The sequence below is a fragment of the Neopsephotus bourkii genome, unplaced genomic scaffold (genome assembly GCF_033783945.1).
Source record: "Neopsephotus bourkii isolate Nb327-2 ecotype Australia unplaced genomic scaffold, CSIRO-AGI_Nbou_v1 NB_414, whole genome shotgun sequence".
Lineage (NCBI taxonomy): Eukaryota > Metazoa > Chordata > Aves > Psittaciformes > Psittacidae > Neopsephotus > Neopsephotus bourkii.
Genome location: NW_026900918.1, coordinates 558,093 through 584,405, shown reverse-complemented (window position 1 = coordinate 584,405; position 26,313 = coordinate 558,093). Strand labels below are relative to the sequence as shown.

Below are 26,313 nucleotides of genomic sequence, written 5' to 3'. Positions count from 1 at the left end.
TTAAGGAAAAAAAGGTGGAATTTTGAAGTTCAAATTTATATGTATAGTAAATAATTTTATTTAGTGTGGTAGAAGAATGTCTTTTTACAAATTGTATTGGGAGTTTCTTTTTACACTATTGACACATGACGCCCATTAGAACCCAATAGTGCTTTTGTATAATTATTAATTGTAAATGGTTATTAAGTTTATTGATCTCTCATGATTCATGAAAATGAATTTGTATGTCTAAAGCCAAACAAAGACTGACATGATCTTGCTTTTTTTAGCCAATTTAATTGTCATTGTCTTTGGTACAGTGATTGGTACTGAATGGTATATCAGTAACTTTATGATGGGAAATTAATGTGCTGAGACAAGAACAACAATCTAATCAATACAATTCACAATACAAAAATGTTTATAATGTAATTGTAATTTAAAATGTTTTTAATTTGTGTATAATGCTGCAGGACCTACTTTCTGGGAATAGGGGAAGAATTACATTTTCTAATGACGGGTGACACTCCTATGGTTATTTTGGTTGCAGTTTATTTTTTATTTCTGATTATCTGCTATTTTGTTGATGAAAAGCAGGGTGCAGGAGTATGGATAATAGAATATGTGCAGCTCAGTTGTGGACCAGAATGGACCTAAAACAAAATCTGGGAGCAAGATCTAGATGTATTAGTGTCTAAAAAGGCATTATCACTTTTGGTCCAAATGCAGAGAGGATATGTAAATTAAATTAGCTTAATCACTCAAAAGGCATGAATTCTGTGAAATAAAATGAAAACATCAAAACGTCTGAAAATGGGTTAGCTGTTTCTTTAAGCAATTTAATTGTAGAAGTTGCTTGACAAAACCAAGTTTTCTTTATTATCTGTAAGAATGCCCTTAAGTATTAAAGTTAATGCTCTCACATACTAATACATAATTATTTATACTACTTTGATGTTTTGTGTATTTTTACAAGGTGTTAATTGTGCTGAATCAAGTTGACAAAATTGCATAATTTGTAGGTTAATATTAGCATAATCCTACAGTACATTATTTAGCAACAGTATAGAAATGAAGTTTCTATTTTTCCAGTATGATGAATAAGATTGTATGTCTCTAACAATAGTAATTTCCAAGATATAAATAATGGCTTTTAGGAAAATTTATAACTATTCATGTTTTTTTTTTTTCATGTGGCTGACTGACTGTGAAGCTTTGCTAAAGCAGAATGTATCACAGAAGTGGGTTTCAGAGTTTACGAAGGAATGTTATCAAAATATCAACGAATTAATTGAAACACGATGCAAAATTAAGATTTGGTTTACAACAAAAAAACAATAGCCTTTTGCACTCCTTCTCATGTTTGTGACTTTTGTGTATTCAAAGGTTTTTCCTGCCACCTCTGCATAGCTTCTTTAAAGCTGCAACTTTGGGACTCAGAACATCAAGTTCAGTCCCATTGTACAGAGTTCCACTAGCAGCATATCTAAATTGTCATCTGTAAATCTTTGTGCAATAACATGTACAATGCTACCAAAGAATATTAAATTTTGCTTATAGCTATTCAAGTCCAAAGGTTTAGTAAAATGATAATCTTTGAAGGAAGGAAATTACCAATATTTTTATGATTTAATGTAAATTGTACATATTACCTCAGCCGTTGTCTTTGGTTGCTTTTTTACTTTCTTGGTTTCCAGAGGCAAAACAATTCTGTTATGTGCTAAAGAGAAAAAGGAAATCATACCCTCAAGCCACTGATTAACACCTTTCCTGCTGGTGTGTCAGTGCATATAGAAAAAGATTATGCCAGTGTAGCATCTGTTTTTAAATTGTCAGCCTGTATCATGTTAGAGAAATAAGGCTACCTCACTACATGTCAGAGCTCATGTACAAAGCTTTCACCCTTTGTAATGTGTACAAGTCATACATTGTCATCTGGAGTCTGTATGAAACCTAATGCTTGGCTGCAGGGTGCTCTCTTGTATCTTCTTATTGAGCATATGCTGAGAAAAATATGAGAGGGCACATCAAAGAGTAAATACTGCGGAAGTACCAGACAATCACCTACTATCCACACCACTTACTTTCACTTACACCCATCAAAGGGAAAGGAATTAAGAAGGTAAAGATACAAACAAATGGATATACTGGGGCTTTTTAGCTCAATGGCTTGTCCATGACAGCAAATAAGGGTGGATCCCTAGGCAAAAGTATGCAAAGGGCAAGGTCTGTAATGACACTTTCATAACCACCCACTATGTGCTTGATTCCTGCAGCAAACATAGTCTTTCTGAGTTTCTATAGACCTCAGAACATTGCTCTTTTATGAGTTCAGTTATGAATTTCTACCATCTACTTTCTCCTGTGCAGGAACTTAGCTGCTCAGCATTTGTAGTTAATTAGCCTTCTCCTTTTGTGGGTTCTGAACTTGCCACACGGTAACAGGATTAAAACAGGATAAACAAACAGACAAAAGCCTCTTTGGTCGTTTTTTGTTGTTTTTGTTTTTTTTTTTTTTTTTATTATTTTAAAAAGGTATCTGAAGTAGTAGTGTATGTAAAAGGATTTAATACAAAGATTTAGCAGGGGAATCTCTCTCTGTGCGGTATACTTGGGAGGGATATCCCATAACATAATGTGAGCATAAAGCTGCACGGTGATGTCCCCTTTCGCCCCCCGTATTGAATGGACCTGCATCTGCCACTGCAGCAACAACTGTATATTCTCTAATCTTTGTAACAATAAGTTACAATGTTAAGTACAGTTAATCACTGACAGAACATTGCAATTTATTGGATTTGTCTGTCCATAAATCTCCTACATTTTTTACTGATACTTAGTTTATACATACTATACTGAAAGCAACAAGTTTTCTTAAGACATGAGCAATAAACACTGGTATTTAAACTTTTAAGTTTTAAATATACATATCTTCCCACTGCAACTTTCCTTTCTCTTCTCCTTGCAACTCTTAATAGCCAGCGAAAAGGCATGGATAATGGAGAGTGACAGGAGATTCAATTTGCAAGTGCTGGAATGCAAATTCAGTGTTACTAATATCAACCCCTACTGAATATTTGCATTTAAGCTGCTGATAAACTTCCTCATGCTGAGAAGAGTAATTTCATTTTGTGAGGAAAAGGAGGAAAGCAGTTTTAATATAATGTCCAAAATGAGAGAGCGTACTGGACCAAAATAAATCAATTTTAACTTTTATTTCCTAGGTGATTTTTTTAAATGTAAAATTTATTTTTCCTTGTAGTTCAGAGCAAGCTGTTTTAAAAAAATAAATATTATAGTGTGTCTTTTGATTATTGTTTGACTAGTTTTGAAAAATAAAGTATGATAAAGCAGCATAAATGATCACAATCATTTTAATAAATAAGTTAGGTGACTACAACTTTTAAAGGATCTATAGTCTGTTTGCTTATATTTTCTTCTAAAAAATTTTAAGTCATCATTACAATGAAAGAGATCATCTGTATTCCCTGATAGTAATGTGATTTTATTTGGTGAATTAAACTCTTTAACATTCAAACAATCAGATAGTTTTTTTCCATTCAGAACCAGATTACTTCCTAGAAAAATAATTTACCATCTTTGTTTTTATTCTTTAAGTACACCCTAAAACCTATTATAATCACATAAAGGAGGATTAGTGACCTAAACAACAGTAGCATGTTTAATGATGATCTGCTAACAAAACATTTTAGCTAATCTCTGATTAGCGATCACATTTGACAGCAACTGAAAACATAGGATAACTGAATTCATTAAGACTATGTCATCTGCCAAAAAAAAAAAAAAAAAAAAAGTAACCCAAATTCTGTCTTAATTTCTTTAGTACTTGGCAGTGGCTAAGGCAAACAGATCTTGAACCAGAAGATCAATCAGTCACCTTGGGCAAAAGCAGAGTATATCTTCCCAAATTGCCAGAAGCACTCATACAATCTTTCATGTAGTGGACTGTAGACTTGCATACATGGTAGTAATATTTGCCATTCTTGCTTATTGTACGAAACCATATTTTAATATGCTAATTTTGTGTCAAACATCCTTGTATTTCAGGCATTTTTATTTTTGCATGTTTATCAAATACTTGAAACGTATATAGAAGGGTTTAATAAAGGGTCCTTTTACACAATACAAGTAGAATTCCTTTTGAAGAGAGCTGCATTTTCTTTGCAATAATGATAAATGGACATTTGTATCCATTGAAAGGCTGACAAAATAAGTTTGTCTCAATAAAACTAGAGCTGAATCGTAGTATATGACTAGAATACTTTGGTATAGTCTCTCATTACAGCAATTTCCATTAAAAAATAGTAATCTTTTGCATCTCTGTTACATATAATATTACAGTTAATTTTTCTACCAAAATAAAATCCTTTAATCATCCCTTCATGTTGGGAAGTAAGGATTTAAGAATCTGTCCACTGATTTTTCATCCTTTGTCTTATGATATGGTAGGTCAGACATACCACAGATATTTTAAACTCTTTTCCCTTTGAGAAGGGGTCTAAAATCATTGAATAGACACAACGCATAGCCAGTATGTTAGTCAATGGTGACTGTTTGCCGTGTTTGTAGGTACAGCAAATTACTAAGGACCGTTAGGAGCCTTTTATCAGCACTGGCATTTTTTTTCATGCTAGAATCTAAGTACATTGACAAAGAGATATACCCAGTTACACTGGGGCCTGTGGGTATTGTAGCTATGATGTTAGTATAGCGTAATGAAGGTGTAAACTGAAAACATGTCTTAACCATGGAATTAATTTGAAATATTGAAAAGGATTAAAAAATCAATAAGACACTGATTTATGACACATATGCTTAATGATAACTTCAGAATGTTCAGAGCACTACCGTGTTTCCATTTGATGTAACATTTAGAAATGCTAGTACATGATCCCATCAAGATCATACCAAATTTAAACTGAGAGATCCAACATAATTATTTCACTTTTTTTTTTTTTGTCTGTAGTCAGTATGTGAATAAAGTATCAATAGGCAGTTAAACAGTCATTTGATCTCCTTTTATACTTTCAGACGGTTTGACAAATCTTTGGAAAAGTGGCGGCTTTTTCATTGTGACATGAAAGACTTTAATCATTGGCTGTCTGAAACTGAAGAGAAGCTGTCGAGAGCACAGATAGAGGCTGGAGATGTGGGTCATATGAAAACCAGCCAATTTCTCCAGGTATGATTTGATTAACCCATTTCCTGTTTTTCTGCAGTGAATAGAAATTTGCAGGTGTGGATACTCTTTATAGTTTTGCAGTTCATTTAAGGAGGATTTCTAGGTGTCCAGTGGCAATTTTGGTCAAATATTTTTGTTGTCCTTGTTAACTAAAAAATTTCAGTAGCCTGTTAAAAAAAAAACATTTTTTAAAAAGATAACATGGTGTATTGTGGTACTTCTGTGGTTAAGTCTTTGGTCTTTCTTTAAACTGCTAATTTCCATTTGATACTTGCGACCAACAGAAGTATCAGACTTAATTTTAAAAACTTGGGGAAGAAATGTGATTAACCATTGAGCTGTACAAGGAACAAGCTGTACAAGCTGTACATGGAACAAGAGATGTTCCATGAACTGCATCTTGCAAGTATCACTTATTTTGCCTGTTTCATGTTTTAATCAAAAAACCTTGAGGATGCTTTTTGTGAAATGCAGCGTGACAGAATAGCTATTTAGTTCCTATATGTCCAGTTCCAATTTGTACGCTTTTAATCTTCCAAGCTTTTTGAGCATCATAAAGACAATAATATCTCTGGTTTCTTGGTAGTTTATTTCATTTCCCTCTTGTATGATTGAAGTGGTAATGGGTATGAAGAATTAATTCTAAACTGATGTTTTGCAAGTTGATAGGTTCACCTGAATCACATGACTTGACAGACTCTGGATTGATGTTATAAATTACTACTTGTGCATAAGAAAAAAAGATCTGTTAAATTAATAGGCATTTGTACATATGAATTGCTGGATTGTATTACTGGATTTCAGGTTGAAAGTAATAAGGTCTGTCTAATATTAAAGGTACAGTTTTATTTTGCAAGCAAGACTAATCTACTTTTTGGCCTACAGTTAAAAGAAAAAAAAACTTGTGTCCCTTTTTTTAATTTTTAAAGTCATCTTTTTATTGACTGTAAAATCACTGAACTGAAAAGGAAACCAAATCATGCAGTACAAGTGTAAAAATAAAGATATAACTGTTAAATAACACATTAAGCTGAAGTAGTTAAAATAGCAGGTAAATATTTTTCTGCAAATGACTATGAATGCTTTGAACAGCAAAGAAGTTTAAGATCTGGCTGACAAAATAGGATGTCACTGTCATGGTTTAAGCCCAGCCAGTATCTCAGGACCATGCAGCCGCTCGCTTACTCCTTCCCCCTCCTCTCCCTTCCTCCTTCCTCAATGGGAAGAGGAGAATCAGTACAGTGTAAAACCTGTAGGTTGAGATAAGAGCAGTTAATTATTAAAGTTCAATTTACTACTACTGCTAAGGCCAGAGAATACAAAACTAAATGAGAAAGGGGAAAAAAAATCAACTGATAAACACAAGTGATGCATAATACAATTGCTCACCACCCACTGGCTGACACCCAACCTGATCTGAGCAGCAACCAATCCCTTCCAGGTAACTCCCCCCCAGTTTATATACTGGGCATGACGTGCTTTGGCTAATTTAGGTCAGGTGTCCTGTCTCTGCTTCCTCCTGGCTTCCCATGCCCCTCCTTACTGGCCGAGTATGAGACTGAAAAGTCCTTGATCAGGTTAAGCACTACTTAGCAATAGTCAAAACACTGGTGTGTTATCAGCATTGTTCTCAGACTAAAGCTGAAAAACAGCACTGCACCAGCTACTAGGAAGAAAATTAACTCTATCCCACTCAAAACAAGAGCAATCATCAAGGAATTTAAGATGTTATTTATTATGTATGTAAAGGGTAGCAGAATTTGTGTATTTCCACTGAAATTTCATCTCCCTTTCTCTGTCTCCCAGTTGTAAACATTTATTTAGAAAACATATAAAATACCAAAGTAAGTCATGAGTATCTATGTAACAGATAGTAATACAGTGTCAGAAAGCCTTACCTTTTCTTCTCTTTGCCTCTGCCCTTCTTAGTATCCTTGAGCAGCTTCAAATAAGCACTTAGGAAAAAAAAAAGCAAATCTGTGAAAAAAGCTATTGAATCTTTTTTTCTAATACCTTTCTAAAACATTTTCTCTCTGAGAAGACGTTGATTTTTCAAAGCACCCAGACCAAGGTAAGCTGTATCATAGAAGTTAAAAGTACACTGACTGTGTAGCACAGTTCACAATCCAAAACGGATTAGAAACATTATTTTCTTGTCATCACTGAGAAAGAAGTTCATAGTGAATTGAACATCCCACTGAAAGACTCTGAGATAATACCTTGTTGTTCAGAAGCTTAGATTTCAGTGTGGAAGAAGACTACTTCTGTTTTACATTTTCCTTTGACCTAGCCTCCTTCTCATCTGTTATCCATTTGTTATTTTCTCGTGAAATATATGAGAACATTTTGAACATATGTTTGCAGGATGTACCTCTACAAAGTTTTTCTTTCTGCAGTCCATCAAGCTTTTTCTGTCTTTTTTTTCCCTTGTGTTAAAAATCCCAGGATCACATGAATTTGTCTCTCAAGTATTTCATTTAGTTCAGTACAACAGGTAAAGCTACTTTTCTAATGAAATTTCACATACTGTGTAAATATTCCAACTAATCTCAAGAATGTAGACCCAATATTAGTTTACACATTTATTTGTGAAAGACTGTTTAGTCTGAAGTTGCACTGTTCCCATTCTCTTCACTGGTTCTTTATTTTTCTGGGTCTAGTTTGAACAGTATTAGGCTTCTATGAGGCTGACAGAAAAGATCACTAGAATTTCCATTAGGTAAACAGTTAAAAGTGCTGACCATTTTGATTTACTAGATTAGCAACTTGTTTTATTAATGAGATCATGCTGCTTAGTGAACCACATTCAGAATTAACAGGATTTGTTTGAAAATGCTTTCACAAGCAAGTGAATAGTCTTGTATTTAACAAGGAACCATTCTAGAAAAAAGGTAGGACTACTTTGGAAAAGTGAAGATTAATGTGTTCATTAACATTCAGTAAATACATAGAGTCAAATGTTAAAGTGAAATGAAACAGTGAAGAGTGTGATTAGGTGATTATGTTAATATAAGTTAAGAGGTAATTATATTATTTTAGGTGTATTTGGGGAAGGAAAGTGTGTTCCTTTTTGCTGCACAATGGCATGATATTAAACAATGTTTATGCATTACATATAATGTGGATGAAGCTAATAATAGAATTGTTTCATTTCTGGTCATGAATACATAAGTGTTCTTGCGAATTTTTCACTACGACATTTTGAGAACAGAACTTGTGGTGTTGAAAAGAAATATCACATTTTAGTTTTTAAGAAATTGTAATTGACTTGTGATTAGGAGACAGGGTTTAAAAGGATACGTATATAGATAGCAGATCACATAATCCCTTTGAAACATATTGAACTCTGTCTTAAAAGTACTTAAAGGGTTTTTTTGCTCTCATTATTCTGACTGAAAGGTTTTCTCTTTACTCCTTAATGCTTGGCAACTTCAAATTCCTGCATTTGCATTTAGTTTATTTATTTTTGTTCTAAGACTGAGTTCTAACTCAATTTTATCTAGTTCCTGATTTTATCCCCTTCTGTTCTTATAGGCTGCAATCATTTTCCCTGTTGGATCTCATTTGGTAAACTAAAGCTGTAGGTTTCTAATCTGCTTTCATATGATAGCTAGACAACCTGACTCTTATTTCCTGTGCCTATTCCTCTTCCTGGAACATGAGTTCTCAAAATAGCACACTATTATCCAAACTGAAATACCATCCATACCATCATCAAGATAGCTCAGGTGCTATTTTTTAGGGTTGAATCTTACCATGGCTGAATAGTGGAATATAATTTCATTTATTTATTGACAATTTGCTATTTCAGTTTTTATTTTGTGGTATACCTTGAAGTCCCAATCTAAATTCCATTTCCCACACAAAGAAAAAAGTACAGGTTGTACTGGAAATTAATGCTAGCAAAGAAGCAAACAAGAATTAACATTGAGCAAGGGGGCACAAGTGTGAAGGTGTTTGTGTGACATAGATAAAAGCTAAAAACTGTTTCAGAACCAGATTGTCAAGTTACATTCCTGGATCGTTACCTGCATCCAGAATATTTGGTTTTTACAATGTTACTAAAAATTGCTCAGCAGTCTATATTTAGTATCCACTTTTGGGTTGCATGTTTAATATTATTGTCTTATTTTAAGTGGGGCATATTTTTAATAGCAAAATAGTTAAGCTCTGATTTGAATTTTGAAGCAGTTTATTTGTGTTTATGATGTTTATCTATTGTGAGTGCTCAGTGATGGGTAATTCCCACTAAACAGGCAAGGGCTGGACTTCAGGTGTAGTGGAATCATGGAGTGGTTTAGGTTGAAAGTGAACTTAAAGAGAATCTAGGTCCACCTCCCTGCCATGGATGGGCAGGAACACCTTCCACTAGACCAGATTGCTCAAAGCCCCATACAACCTGGCCTTGAACACTTCCAGGGAAGAGGCATTCACAACATCTTGGGGCAATCTGTTCCAGTGTTTCACGACTGTCACAGTAAAGTTTATTTTCTATAGTTTCATTGATTAAAAAAATATTACTACTATATAATTATTCATATCTCAAGTATTTATTTTCATTTGCAAGCATAATATCAAGAGTATCATGTTTCTTTTTAAGGTCACAGAGAACCTTGAATTATCAGTAAGATTTTGAAATTATTCTGTGGTGACCTTGTTAATTATACTCAGCCTTCTAATGATACTGTGGATATAGAAACTGCTTGTAAGTTACAGATCTCTCTTAAATTGTTCGTGCATAGAACTGTTCAGAATTTACATTTTAAAATACTTATCCAAGCCTACAAAAAGCTTGTGAATGAGTCATGCCTTTTCTAGAAATTCCTTCTACTGCATTATGTCAGGAACGTCAAACTTTTGTCTTGTGGTTGTTTAAAGTAAAAAGAGAGAATTGAGGCTTCAGTGCTGAAAGTCATGGTCATGCTAATATTTTCTCTCTTTTATATATAAATTGGATTATATGGATATAGATGAGTTAATAACCATAAATTTAAACAGTTCTGTCTGGAATAAAGCACAAATGGAATCAGAAGATGTGGGAGAAAAAAAGTGCTTCAGTGCTTGAGGCTATATATTCTCATACCATGAAAATGCAGTGGTGAGTGGGTGGATAGTTTACCCTGTTTTCCCCAACTATAAAACTTGTAAAAATATTATTATATAATGATCGTGGCTAGAATGTTTTAGATTTTTTTTTATTTATTTTAGATTAATTTCCTTTCACTAAGTGATAAAAATTATGCCAATAATCTCCAGTTCTTGTTCCAGTTTGGATTCTATTTGGATTCAAATGATTCAGTTTTATTCCATCTGGATCAATTTTGTTCCACCTGGTTCAGTCTTGACTAGTGTGTTTTTGTGAATGAAACAGTAGAAATATAGGGAATTATTCTTTCTGGTTAGAGATGCTTGTGATTGCTTAATGATTCTACAAGACATAAAATATAGAATGTGGAATCGATGAGAAAACAATTTAGCTTTGTTTTAGAGGAATCTTTAATTAGAATCATCATGGTACGTACGACAGTGTCCTTCATATTTCAAGGGAGTATCTGGATGAATATATATCTTACAGGAATGTATTATTAGCTAATGTTTTATTAATGCCAGAAGTACACAATCCCTTGCTATTATATTAAAAACGTTCTGACTTTTTTTTTTTTTTGTTAAGATTCTCCTTATGATTTACACTCCTCAGCACTTTGGGTAAATGTTCTGAACTAAGCACTAAAATGTTCTAAGCGTGATTGTCAGCCTACGTGAATGCCATCGGTTCTTACATATTGACTGGATCATTTATTCAGAGAAGCTTACTAGTTTTATTTTTATTATCACCTTCTTATCCAACATCTCTGAGGGCAGCATGCTACTGCCCCTAAGAAAGAAAACTTAGACTTAGAAATCCCATGGATTTCAAGTTTTTGTCGTAATGTCTCAGTAGCAATATTTCAAGTAATATACATGATCTTTGCGTCAGACACCTGGGCCCTAACTGAGCAGAACACTTCTTTTTCTGATTTAAGGTCATCTTAAAAACAAATTCTTAAAAACTTGACTAAGTGTTATAGCAATGAAAAGACTTCATTTAGTGTTAATAATGGGAGGACATCACAATTCCGAGTAAAATATTTAATGCTTCTTTCTTATGCCAAGAAAAATATTAAATAATACTGCAATATTTTAAGTCATGCATTTTTGGCTATATAAAATTCCCAAAAAACCTTTCTTTTACTGTTAAAAGGTTCTTCACATTTGCTTCTACTAGCAGAACTGAAGAAATATCAAAACAGTTTATGCTGCATTTGTAGTAAAAATATTTTCTTGTCATGTCAAGCTATAAAAAGTATTATTTCATAATTATATCAGCTACTTAATTATTCTCTACTGCACACAGTGCTACATTATTCCTCATTCCTAATTTAAATTATCCCATTAAAAGTTTTTAATTAATTTCTTGTTGCTGTTAGTGGAACATTAAAATGTCTGAAGACTCTGAGAAATAATAAATTTAAAGTTGCTTTTGTGGTTCTGCCTACTCTTACAGCATTAGGTGACAATTCATAGCTTGTATTTCAGTTTTATTGTAAAAACTGGCATTGTTTCTTCATATAACCAAATTAAATCTTCTATAATTAAATACGATGCATTTTTCAAGCATTTCATTGTGAAACTTTTTAAAATTACTGTTAGCACACCTAGCTGCTAGTGACTTAATTTTTATGTATGGCAAGAATGTATAAAGATGGGGGTTTTCTCTGTCTTAGAGAAAACAGTATTCTTGGACTGGATCAGTCAAAATTCCTGGTACCTGACTGCTTTGCTGTTTGGGGGATTCATCTTCATCAGTTCAAGTGTTATAGAATACTAACACATGGGGATCTGGAAAAGAGATTGGGGTTTATACCCATTTCACAAGCATTTTTGTGTGTGTGTGTATAAAAAATAAAGGTAAAAGCTAAAGGATATGGAGGATGCAACTTCCTCGTACTGATGAATTTGTCTTACTTTCGGGGCTACTCTGGCCATTTATAATCAGTGACACATATAATAAACTTCAGATTCAGAAAATTTATTAATGCTTTTGTAATTATATAAATAGAGTAGTTGATCTGACGATGTCTTGGAAGTTTTGGGAAATGAGTGACTAAACTAATGACTCCTTTGAAGGAGGAGGATATTGCTTCTTTTGCCTAACGAAACATTTATCTGATTTGCTTTCATAAGTCTATACTCACAGTGCATCAGAGATCACTAAGGCGCATGATTAAATCTGTGGGTGTTGATGCATAGATGTGAAGATACGGGACTTGAGCTGTGTCACTTAATGACTGGTCAGCCTGGCAGTCTTTCTAGGTCTTCTGGTGTGAATAATTAGTCATTAAAAAATACCAACATAAGACAACCAGGGAAAGGTAAGGCTCTTAGGAAATAACTTTCTGTATATATAGTTACATAAATTAGTCGAATAGGTCTTGCTGTGGCCATTTTCACAGATAGCTTTGTTAATCTTATTTAAAGCTTGTCATTGCAACAGATTTTGTAAACTATCAGTCATACAAGTTTTCATTACCATCTCATTTTATACTAAAACCATAAAGTGCAGCCATATAGTAAGCATTCAGGTTAATGTTATGTTGTTTTAAAAAGTGAACTGTTTAAAAAACCAAACTGCATTATAAAAACCTGCATTATGAAACCTTAATGTTTATGCGGATCAGACAGCAAAAGATCAGCATCTGCCCTTAAACTGTCAAAGAAAATACTTCAGCTAAATTTACTTTCCTAATTTTGGAAGCCAATTTTCATCAGGTTGTGATGAGCTGTCTTTTGTCTTCTGCTCTTAGGTGTATTACACTGAGTGCTTTTTTACTGACAACCTTTATAGGCACCTTTGTGGAGGTGTGTGTTTGTCTGTTAGTATGAGGTGTCACGGATGAGTTAGGTATGATTTTCACCAGTGATGAGTGGATATTGAAGAATGGAGGGTTTGGCTAGACTACTTTACTATTTATTGTTCATTTCAGATAAACTTGTCAGTTCATTTGCTTCTCCAAGATACTATGGTATGTTACATGGAGAGATAGAATGCCATCAGCAAGCTCAGGAAGTGTGGGCTGGACAGGTGCACAGCAAGGTGGATTGAGAACTGGCTGAATGGAAGGTCTCAGAGGGCTGTGATCAGTAGCACGGAGTCTAGTTGGAGGCCTATGAACTAGCGGTGTCCCCCAAGGGTCAGTATTGGGTCCAGTATTTAACTCATCCATCGATGACTTGGATGAAAGGATAGTGTCTCCTCAGCATATTTGCCAACAATATGAAACTGGCTGATATCCCAGAGTGCTGTGTGTCATTCAGAAGGATGGAGAGATAGGCAGAGAGGAACCTTTTGAGATTCAACAAAGGAATAACCCCAGGCACCAGGAAAGGCTGCTGGAAAGCAGCTTTGCAGAGAGGGACCTGGGGGTCCTGATGGACAGCAAGTTGTCTGTGAGCCAGAAGCAATGTGTCCTTGTGACCAAGAAGAACAAAGGTATCCTGAGCTACATTAGGAAGAGCCAGAAGCTTGAGGGAGGTGATCCTCTCTCACTACTCATCCCTGGTGATGTCTCACCTGGAGTGCTGTGTCCAGCTGTGGGCTTCCGAGTACAAGGAAGACATGCAGCTCCTGGAGCAATTAGCAGCTAATGACTATGGGTCTAGAGCATCTCTCAGGTGAGAAAAGACTGAGGGAGCTGTGCCTGTTCGGCCTGGAGGAGAAGACTAAGGAGGGATCTGATCAATGTATATAAGTATCTGAAGGAACGGTGTCAAGAGGATGGGTCCACTCTTCTTGGTGGTGTGATAGGACAAGAGTCAACAGGCATAAACTAAAGCACAGGAAGTTCCACCTGAACATGACTAAGAGCTTCTTTGCTGTGAGGGTGACTGAGCATTGAAATAGGTTGCCCAGATAGGCTGTGAAGTCTCCTTCCTTGGAGATTAATCCACTCTAGGAGATCTTGCTTGAGCAGGAAGGTTGGAATAATGACCTCCAGCTGTCCTTTCCAACCTCAACCATTCTGCGATTCTGAGATTCTGAATGTAGCAGGCATGAAAGTAGCATTAAAGTGCTTGACTTATTTAAATAAAATATTTATTTCTACCCTGCAGCAAACTTCTAACATACTGCTTTCTACTTAATTTTTGGATGTGAGATCCATCTCACTAGAACAGAGCCAGAGTAGGCAACTGTATTACAGCTAGTTATCCTGATCTTCCTTTTTAGAAAAAGAACAAAAATAGACACTTTTAGAGTGAAGGTCATCTGACCTTTCTGAGATGCCCATATTTAAAAGTGAGCTGTGACAACAGTGGAAGTGTTCACTTCTGCAGGAAAAAAAAAATTATATATATATATAATTGTTGGGGTTTTTTTTCAAAGAAAAGATGAGCAGTCATGAAAACATAAAAGCCTAAAAATATTTGAGATTTTATTTATTTCAGGTGTACTACTTCCTCCCTTGAATGCATTTCATGAGGTTTTGAATATTCAGGGATTACTAGCACTAGTGAACCAACACTAATGTTAGCCAAAATGTATTACAAAGTAATGTAATTCATGCTGAAATAAATATCTTCTCATAACTGGACTAGACATTTTGCCACAGTAGAAAGATAACATTCAGTGAATGTTTCACTGCATGTAATAGAAGAGAATAAAAAAAACATTTAAATGAATTGTATTTCCAGTGTCTTTTGTGAACACTGGAACTATTGAAGCTAGAATGCCTAAAGATTTGTGGCTTTGTAGTTATCTGTAGTTCTAGCTGAAATGTTCTCACTGTGGGGGGCTTTATAAGGTTTTCCTTTTTCTTGTGTGAATTCTCAGCTGTTTACTAAGGTCTACAATACGAATCTGTTCCCTAATTAGGAACTGAAAGTGTTTTTTGGTTTTCTGTTTTCCTTTATGTGGTTGCCTTTTTTAAAAAATAAATTGGTAAATGTTATTATTTTTAATTATTCTAATCCTATATCAAGTTATTTTAAAATAAATCATAATATTCAAAAATACAGGGGAAGGTTAGGGTGACAGACAGACCAACAGATAATCAGAGAGCTCAATCATATGAACTTCAAAAAATCAGAATATAAAATGGATTAATTATTTTGAAAAATAGTATGTTTAAAATTATTTGACTTGTTTTGTTAAAGAGTTATCAGATATTCATTACCAACAACTACTTGTCCGAAAACATTTTAGATGGAGGCTACTTTTTACTTCTGTCCTGTTCAGAGCTCCCTGAAGAAATTTCATCTGTTTTGTTGCTCACATCATGCTGGCTTGCAATGGCGTATACAGTTGATTTTCTTTATAAAACTAAAAAAAAAAAAAAAAAAAAAAAAGTCATATTATTTCAGTAAAGCTTATGGCAGAATTTCATGACAACTTTAGATAATTATAGTAGGCACTTTTTGATCTCAGCCTTTTTGTTGTTGATGTTGTACTTCTACAGGCAGCAAATATATTACTTATTTACTCTTCTAAAAAAGGAACACAATACAGTGCACTTTTCACTCAAAATCTAAGCTTCCAATATATTTCAAAGCAAACAAACAAACAAAACCCTACACATTTATTTAATCTGTTTGACTTTTCACAATGGAAGTGAGCCCACTAGAAAAAAAATATGTTGTATTTTACGGATCTGAGTATTTTCCATTTGGTGAATATCTTCTAAATTCAAACAATAATTTCACCTTGATGTTGACTAAAAAGATAAATAAATATGTTCTTTTGTTGCACATGTTCAGAGTACTTAAAGCTTCAATTTTTATTGAATGTTTAAGGATGTGTAATGTACTGTGATGTGCAAATTCATTTATGCATCAACTTAACAAGAATGTAATAGACAATTGTACTCATCATATGACTATATTAAATTTGAGCTGTGCATATATCAGAATTTTGCTGATTTCAGAATGGTTTCTTGAATTTTCTTTTGTTTTTTTAATGAAGGTAGCAAACTCTTATGGTACATTAATTTACACAGGACACTCCTGTCAGAAAACATGCTAGAAGGGAAAGAAAAAAATGAAAGAGAACATATTTTGAACAGCTTTTCCATTATGCAATTACTTATTTGGATGGCAAATATTTGTGAATTTCACAGTACTACAGGGTGTGTCACCATATCCCCTCAAAAGTGGGTACTCAAAATCAGTCATTATTTGTATTTTTTGTGGTAATGTAGCGTAAGAGAACATTTATAGAGGAGATGTACTGAAACTGATCAAGGTTCTGCTATTGGGGTGGTATTAGAAGTGAAGTTAAAATATTCAGAAAAGAGTAAGAATGTTTCTGAATTGCAGGATCCTGAGATGAACAAAGGGCTCTCTGAATGTTAATTTGCTATTAGGTGGTGGAAATGGGATCTATTACTCACCTGTTATATTAGAGGGTTCATACATTTTATTTTACTGAAAGCTGGAAATAGATGCTGATTCTTTAATGTTAGGTGATCAGTATTATTTATTTGGTTTCTGTGATTTGTCAGCACCAGATATCTATGTTTTATTGCCTTCAATACCAATACAAGGTGGTTCTTTGTTCCCTCTTAAGGGCTAGACTTTAAGAACCTATTAATGCCAGCTACGGTTTCTTTTTGCTAAAATATCTGGCTATTAATCTCTCATTATTAATCTCCTCCTTTGTCCATGGTTCAGTCCTTCCAGATGTCTTGAAGGAAAACCAAATATTGTTCCATTTATGCAGTCTTTGTGGAGCCATTAGATCACAGTTTATTTCTGGACACTGTAAGATAAACCAAAAATTCTGATCACAAAAACTTTCTTTCTGTGCTTTTGCAATAGGCATGACACCTACCTGAAAGAGTTTGCACAAGACATTTTTCCTTTAACAGTTGTTTTTAATAGCTGACAAAGAAAAACTCTTTTCTGTGCATTGTATGCAAATTTTGGGAGTTTATGGGAGGGTTTACTAATAAGTGTTTATGTGATGATTTTAGTATTGGTATTTTAGTAAACTGATGGCTTTAAGAAAAAACGCAGCTATTCATATTTTTTTATAAGTGTCTCCAAGGCTGAAAACAGCATGAGAGACTTTTGCTTGTGTATTGTATGAGTATTTGGTAGTTCTTGTATAAAAGTAGAGTAGATCTCAGGAACTGCTCTCATAAGATAAAATACTACTGTGTTCTCTATTAGATTATAAAGGCTTCAGGAAAAGAAATATTTGTCTGATGCAGTGGGGTCTTAGTTTTAGCTTGGCTTTTTTTCAAGAGCTCAGAGCTACAATCATACTGATTGCAAATATTGCGTTTGTGATCAATACAGAACAAAGTTTAGGAGTAGTGTGAAAATACTGGCTGTGACTAGTTTTAACAATTTTGTGATTTATCTTGATGATTTTAGAATATTGTCAAACTATATACTCCAATTAAGGTGGATACTCTAGCATACTGAACCCATAGGATGTATTATTTATGTACTGCTTTCATGCTTGGGAGTCACACCAATCTCATTTGTGCTGACAGCCTCTTTTTATGAGTTTTTTGTTAGACCTTATGGTACTACTGAGTGTTAGAGGATTTAGAGACACTGAGCAACTCATGCACTTGGGAAAGTGCCTTGTGATATTGCTGCAACCCTTAGCTGCCTCAGATAAAGCCTACTTTGGTACTTTCTATAATTTACTATCACTGCCCTACTTCATTACCTCTTTTGTAACTATAATCACTTCAGCAATAGCTTCTGTTTCACAAGAATGATGACTATCAGTCAAAACCCTTCTCCAACCCTGCTGTAAGCAAGGGAAGATATGTCAATGAAATTAGGCTGACAAACTTACCATCTTTGTATTCGTTTGTTTTAGAAGGGAAAGAAATGTCATGACCGAACACAATTTGTTTTAAAAATATTAACAGAGAAGCAGTTTATTCTGGCGACTTGATGTTTTTGCTAGAGGAAATCAAGCCTTTGGAGCATAGCAACATTGACAATTTGAAAATCCTAAATTATTAATCAGCAAATATCAAATAGAGGTAATGTTTACGGTATAGCCAAGAGCTTGTTGTGTTATTGAGGTTTTTTTACAACAAAACTGTGTGGATCTGTTAAAATTACTGCTGTAGTTTCTTTCATAATGGATGAGACTAATAAAAAAAGGACTTTATGGTGGTCTACTGCAAGCTTTAAGAAAGTTAGAGGAATGTATTTATCATCCTAATAATAATTTTAATATAAAAGTGAATCACTTAACAAGGAGTACATTTTCTGTATTTTGTTTTGTTTCTCTAGAATCCCCAAAGTCATGACAGAGGCAGTTCCATGGAATATATTGAATATTTCATATTGATAAATAAATCTTAAACTGAAAGCTGATGGATTTTATTTTTTTATTTATACGTAATTTATATTTGAAGAGCTGCTGACACTCTATCTAGTTTACCATGTTTTCCTGTAGTAGCATTCCAATTTATTCATAAAAGCTACAGGAAACACTTGAATTAAAGTTTTCCCTTTTTTTTTTTTTCTGCATATTCGTAGTAAATTTTTGCTTAAATTCATACAGAAATTAACAGATTTTGCAAATTGTTTACTGTATGACTAAATCTAATGATTTGGTGTTCCTGACTTTGTCCATCTTTTAAAATATCTTTCTTATACTGCAGGTGCAGAATTTCAGTGACAGCTATATTTGAACAGAACACAGAGAGAGCGTAACCTCCCCATTTCTTTATATGCCTTCAAAAGATTTTCTAACTCCTTTGTGTCAAAATGAAAACTCCAGGCATAACTGATTCTTTACCACTTTCCTCTGTCCACTCTTATCTTGCCTTAAAATCTTTTTCAGAATTGATGTTTTCCATTATAGGAGTCCTTAAGGCTGTGAGCAAGTTTTATAGTCTACTCCTAGAAGTAGACTGTATTTTCATTCGTATTGATGAATGTGCTGCTTTGTTTTCTCTTTGTTTATTAACTGATCTACATTTCTCAACCAGTGATGAGTCCTATGCATCAATTATATGCCACCTAATCTTCAAAATGTTTAAGACCTTTATTCTGCGTTCAGAGCTAATTTGCTTCCCCCCTTCCTCCCTCTCCCCCACCCCCCAATACAATTTAAAGTAAGAATAGATTTTATGCAGATTTTGAGTTCTGTCAGGTTCCATCAGACTTCCTGAAATCCTTGGAGACAGGTCAATGTAAAGGCAATGTTTACTTAAAAAAAGCAGACCATTTATGTCAGTGTAAGATTTGAGAAACAAAAAAGAACATCAAGAATTTAAAATTAGCAAAGTTAGGACTATTTAATAAATACTAACATTATTTTGCTACTAGAACATCAGTCTGGGCTGAGATTAAATTTAAAGTATGTGGCAGTGAAAAGTTAGGAGCATTGCTGTACCTTCATTTCCCCAGATGAGTTATTTTTAAAAGCAAATAGCCTTCTTGTCACATATTTGTTTGGTAAACCTAAAACAATAAGTGGGATGAAAGGAGGGAGGGCAGCAGTGACGACAATAGATATTGCTTGGTGGAAGTCACAATCCTGTTTGTCTTGGGAAATTAGAGAACTAATCTAGTGATAATATTGAATGATTTTACCAGGTTTATGTTTGTTTCTTTTCAGTTGATTGGTTTCTAGGCAGCTCTCATCAGACTTCATGCATTTTAAAGACATGATGTTTTCAGATACAACCTGTAGGGTAACCTTCTCAGTGCATTTTCAGAACACATCTTGGAACAAAACTTTTGTTCTTAATCCAATCTCTCTAATTAAAAAAACACATACATTTATATTTTGGCAGATAGACATTATGATTTATGAGGTATCTTGTCCTGCCATTATGGTTGGATCATTTGCAGTAATACTGTAAGTGACTGGGGGAAGAATAACACATTTAGGTATAAAAAAATAACTGTAATAAAATGTAATTATCTCTTGACTGTTTGGCTTATTTGCAAATTTTTAAAAGCATCCTAGTCTAGTTGACTCTTGTATTGGTATCTTGGAAAAAAAACCACGCGCCTTCTGGCAGCAAGACTGATTATATTGAGCACATGGCAGCAGGAGGAAAGCTAAAGATAAGCTTAGTGTACTTATTGTAAATATGTAAGCTGAGATTAGATTTTATAATTAATGGAAAGACAGCAAGTGAAGTTATGTTCAATATGATCCCATTAAAAAAAGAGGTTTTGAATTATGTTATAATATGATGGGATGAACCCCATTCTCTGAAGTTTATTTATGACCAGAACATTTGAAAAAGGCACGTATGCATATGCTATCCCATGTTTCTTACATCTGTTCTAAAATTGTTCACACTCCTCTGAAGACCAAAAAACAGCATACAACTATGAAATAGCATTATAGAGAGAACCTCAGAATATAAGGGGGTGGTTAGTAGGTCGAGAGAGGTCCTCCTTCCCCTCTACTCTGCCCTGGTGAGACCTCATCTGGAATATTGTGTCCAGTTCTGGGCCCCTCAGTTTAAGAAGGACAGGGACCTGCTGGAGAGAGTCCAGCGCAGGGCAACTAAGATGATTAAGGGAGCGGAGCATCTCCCTTATGAGGAAAGACTGAGGGAGCTGGGTCTCTATAGTTTGGAGAAGAGGAGATTGAGGGGTGACCTTATTAGTGTATATAAATATATAAAGGGGGAGTGTCACGAGGATGGAGCCAGGCTCTTCTCAGTGGCGAACAATGAAAGGACAAGGGGTAATGGGTACAAATTGGAGCACAAGAGGTTCCACTTAAACCTGAGAAGAAACTTCTTCTCAGTGAGGGTGACGGAACACTGGAACAGGCTGCCCAGGGAGGTTGTGGAGTCTCCTTCTCTGGACACATTCAAAACCCGCCTGGACACGTTCCTATGTAACCTTATCTAGGTGTTCCTGCTCCGGCAGGGGGATTGGACTAGATGATCTTTTGCGGTCCCTTCCTATCTCTAGCATACTGTGATACTGTGATAAGCTTAAACTCTCTTTCTAAAAGCTTACAGTATGGTAAGATTTATTACTACTTTTTATGAATAATATCAGATGAAGAAAATAAAGCATCAGCTGAAAGGTAACAAGTCTAGAAATTTTAGTTTCTACCTAGCATTCATTTTTTTCTAAGTTGCGTTTTAATATCAAAATGAGCATGAAAATACTGTAATTATGCATTGTAGACCTGACAGAATTGTTCACAATAGCTAATGTGTAGACTGTTTTGTTGTTTTGTTTTGGCAGCAGTTTCTGTGATAGAGAGAAAGGTATTCAAATTTGGTTAAAATTTTAGAGTCCTAAATATGAAGTTAGTTTATTTCAGTCTGTGTCCTTATGTTATCTTTGTATTATTCATAATACTCGGGATTATTAGAAGCGGTATATAATTATTTCTTAGTATCAACAGCTATTATATAATGTTCATCTAAAATCTGTTGAAGGCTGTTGACCTCAGAGGCAGTTTATCATGATGGCAGAAATTAATCATGTTAGCTACGCTTGATCTCATGAAGACAATACAAATTTTTAAACTGCATAAGCAGGGGTAGGCAATGATTTTGAGTATTACTAGACTGTCATATCATAATAGCTTCATAATAATTAGGCACATTAAGCAAGTGATTAAGTAATATAATAGTAGATGAAGTAATTATTTCCAAAATTCTGCCACACAATTGTTAAAATAAAAATAAAAAACACCCTGACATTAAAGCATTAAAATATATATTTAAGTGTAAGTTTGAAAATCCCAGTGTTGATTATTCTCACTTTTGACTATTCTTACTTTATTACAGTTAATCCCTCTTGAATCTGTCATTGTGCCATTATTATTTGGATTATTGGATTTTATTTACGGTACTATACAGTTCTTAAAATCTTTAAGTATCTATAGTTTTAATACCTTTTTAAGATCTCTAAAATTTTGCTGCTCTTTTATCCTTTTCTAGTTATGTATAAGAAAGACTTTAAAAAAGAATCTGAGAAGTAACAAACCAGAAAAATCACAATATTAGAAATTGAAATGAAAGTCTTTTGCTTGCATTAATTTGCATAATACAGGTTTTAATTCTGTGGCAATGCTGTTTTAATGCTGTGGTTACAGCAGTGAAAGCTTCACATCATCTCAGTTGTCTGGCATGAAAGCATGAACCAGTGATTTCCACACATATATCTGAATATATACTTCCAATATATCAGGTTTTGAGCAATGACAGATCAGCACAAGCACTGATTAAGAGTTTAGCAAATAGTAACTTACATGTGTGTTACAGAGTAAAATGTGGTATGTGAATGAATATGTGATCATAACACAGATTGGGAACACTTCCTTTCTGCATTATTTCCAAACACCTCTTGAACTATAAGCATGATTTAAAATAAAATAAATCTTATTACATTATCATTATAATAACTCAGAACAATTACCAATATCTGTCTTACAAGCAGCTCTTCCCCTCCATACTGTATTTCCATGTCACTCCTATGTATGCAAGCCTAGTGTGAGTCAGAAATTATCTGTCATATTTTATCAGATGTTTGAGGATAATCTAGAAATCTATAGCATTGCCTCCCAGCTGATTATCCTGTTGTCAATAGTCATCAAAAGCCTCAATAACTATACTATAGTTATAAAAAATATATATCTACTATATATATATAAAACTATAATTTTGCTCCAGAACTTTTTTATTCAAGCCCTACCTAGAAGTCTAAAAATCATATACAGAGTTAGAGATTCTTTACTGCATTTTATGACATCTTAAGTTTTTGATTTTGTTGGAAAAATCTCAACAGCCTGTCTATGTTAAATGGAATGATATGGTAATGGTTTTTGTTGGAGTTTTTTGGATGGTATTCCATTTAAATTAAATCAGTGTTGATTTTATTTAAATTCTAGTGGCTTCACTTCTTTTCTCTTTCAGTTAAGTTAATTTACCAGTGCAAACCTGAGACAGAAGCCATTGATGGAAAAGTAAAACCACATGAGAATTTAGTTTACCCTTTCCTCTACATCCACAGAAGACTGCAGAGTAAAATTATTCCCAGTTATGTAAGGGTATTTCCTGACAATCTTGGAAGATGCAAACCAAAAAAATAATTAACAGTAACTATGGTTTTGTACAATCATTTTGGAATGTAGCACAAGAATGCACATTGACTTTTGTCTGGAATAAGAATGAGTTAGATTGACAGCCAGACAATACCTTCAGTATCCTTTTTATTCTGCTAAAAGTTTTAAATTAACTTCTGTAAACAAGCAGATTTTTGTTAGTCCAGTGGGATGTGATACAAAATGGATCTTCAGAGCCAGCATATTGTGATTAAAAGTCCCTGTGAGGTTCATATTTCTTTTTTTAATAGCACAAACTGGACTCTGATCTGTTTATGGCTCCTGGGAGAACAATATTGTGGTATAATTTTCACATGTGAATGTAGTACTTCTTATATCTTGCATAAATCATTCTTTGAAGAAAGTTTACAAAGCTATATTGGAAACAAAAGGTTTGTAAGATACACACTATGTATATGAGACATACTCAGATATGACTCAAAATCACATGACAACAAACTATGCAGAAAATATAGTGGAAATGGCTGAAGGCTGAGATAACTATTAATTTGGACAGATGATGATGACTATGACAGCAACAATGACAATGTGGAAATAGTTTCTTAAAGTATAACAATATTCTGTGTTCAAATATTTTACTTTTTCCTAGAAGTTTTGTGTGTTCCAACATGTGCCTGAATGTCTAATCAATTTCTGAAAGTTAGGACAATGCACCTTTGACAGAGGACTGAAGTCCTTTCCTTGTAGCAAAACACTAGCCTCTCTGGATCTTTTAGTGCAGATCACGAAAGAGACAAGTAAGATCTCCTATAATTGAGAAATTATTAGGGAAGGCTCTTTTTTTTTTTTTTTTTTTTTTTTTTTGTAGTTAAACTGTCCTAAAGCAATTGAAGTTGACATGAATGTTAGTTTAAATGAGATATTGAAGGCAAAAAAATCTGCCAGATTTGGTAACAAAAGGTACCAAAATTATTGGACTGTCATTTCCATTTGCTGCAACTTGTTACTGCGCCTAATTACTGTTTCCACCTTTGGTTGCCATGCATTGCTACCACTTGTACTTCATTCTTCCAGAAGATGGTTACAGTAGAGTTCTGAGTGAATGTGAATGTATGCTCAGGCAGTGTATATGGGCTCTTAGCATTTATTTTATTTCAGTTTTTTTCTTCTATCCAGATCTTCTTTTATAAGATTTCTGGACATCGACACATAAATGAGTGGTGAAGACGTAAAATTTCTATTTGACAGGGATTTGTCTGGGAATCTAGTCTCCACAATCTGTTTTTCACAGGATGACCACAGTTTTGAGAGATTTAGTCCTTTGTCCAACCACTGAGCATGAAAGTATTTAATGGTGTCTAGCAAAGCACCAAAAGTAAAATATGAATTGCCATCTCTTCCTGCAACTCATCCATATACTTCCATAGAGGAATACTATGCTCAGTAGTGCAGATGTAGTCTCTTTCAGTTTAAGAAACACATGGCCTATGAAGAAAATCTCCTAAGATAAAAGGTAGAACTCAGATTTAGGGGCTTTCTCTGTGGAGGTTATATGCATTGTTTACGTTTTTAAAAATGGTTTGCTAGCTATAATAATAATGCTGAGACTATGCTGAGGCATAATAAAAATAACTTTAAACCTTATCACTTCATGAAAGTGAGACCCAATGGAAGGTAAACAGATGATTTTGCAATGTGTTATTGACATATGTTAAGAAAACATACCTCTTTGGGAATGAGCATTGGAGTAAGTCCATTGTCAGACTTGTCTTTCCATCTTGTCTTTCTATGTTCTAGAAAATATCTGTTTCTGCCATGACTGCTATTTTGCAGTTTTGGAACAAAGGAGTTGCCTGAAGCTTTTGGGGAAAAAAAAAAAAAAGATGTGGGTTTTTGGAAGGGATGTTGCAAAAGTTTCAGGAACTCTTGCAACAATCATAGCATCCACTTATGAAGGAAATATTAATGATTAATCGATAAAAAAAAAAGAACCAAAAAGAAATGCTTCCTTACAGCATTTGTTTCCCTAATCTGCAGCAGTAACTGACACTAAAACTTGATTTATTTCATACATTATTAACCTTTTTTCTAATATTTAGTATTGAGGAAAATAGGCCTCCCAGTAAGCAAGTCTGGATCAGTCCTAGGGAGTGTTTCATCGAAATCAAACTTGAGGACAGAAGCAAACTTTCTCTTTTGTTCTTGCTCTGGAAGAAACACTGGGTTTATAAACGTGGTTATATTTATATAACTTGAGATGCCTGACGAGGAGGAAAAAAGAAAGAAAAAAAACCCCACATCCATTTAAGAAAGTAAGGTTCAAACAACTATTTCACTCCAGACTAGAGATCTGTGGTGATTACTGGTTGAAACCTTCTCTATGTTTCTAATGTAAATCAGGTATTCCAACTGGATAAAACTCAGGTCAGAGAGCTTTATGCTTACACTTTATGCTCAGGACAATGAAATTTATATTTACAGTAAAGAAAGAAATTTAGCTATACCTAATATATACTTGACATGGACTTTACTCACAGTTTTGCTTCTAAAAAGGTGTTAAATGATAGTTACTATGTGGTGTATTCATTGTAAAAGTATCTGACAAATTTTGAAAATATTAACCTACTAAGTTTTAAAGTATGTTGTGGTTATAAAAAAATAAGTAGTGAATATAGGTAGTATGATCAAAATGATAGCTTGATAGGTTTTGGTAGTGTGGAGCTAGTTCTGACCTAACTGGAGCAGAGTTAGTAAGTTGTGATTACATTGCATAAAAGGGATGTCTGCATTAGCTTTTCCTGGTAGATACTGTTGGGGAAGGTGTAAAAGTTCTTTAGTTTTTCCCAAATGAATTCAGTTTTGTCTTTTGCAGAGATTTTTTACTTTGTTGAAAACTTTTTTTTGTATTCCATAATTTCAAAAAGCTAGTATATGACCACTGATATCTGACTTTATAGGGTCTTTGTTTACTGAAAGGATTCAATATTAAAATTGTTGCTTTGGTGGATGCCATTGATTATTATTCGTGATATATATCTAATATTTGGTATAGGTCAGATTGCCTTCA

At 34.0% G+C, this 26,313-nt stretch overlaps 1 protein-coding gene across 10 annotated transcripts in view; it reads left to right on the top strand.

The window, feature by feature from the left end:
* Positions 1-26,313, top strand: part of DMD (dystrophin) — a 745,980-nt gene that overhangs the window by 182,781 nt on the left and 536,886 nt on the right. For all 10 annotated transcript variants that reach the window (XM_061349397.1, XM_061349396.1, XM_061349395.1 and 7 more), the window contains one exon: positions 5,032-5,182. In XM_061349397.1, the coding sequence (XP_061205381.1) occupies positions 5,032-5,182 (151 nt within the window). The remainder of the gene's footprint in view (positions 1-5,031; positions 5,183-26,313) is intronic.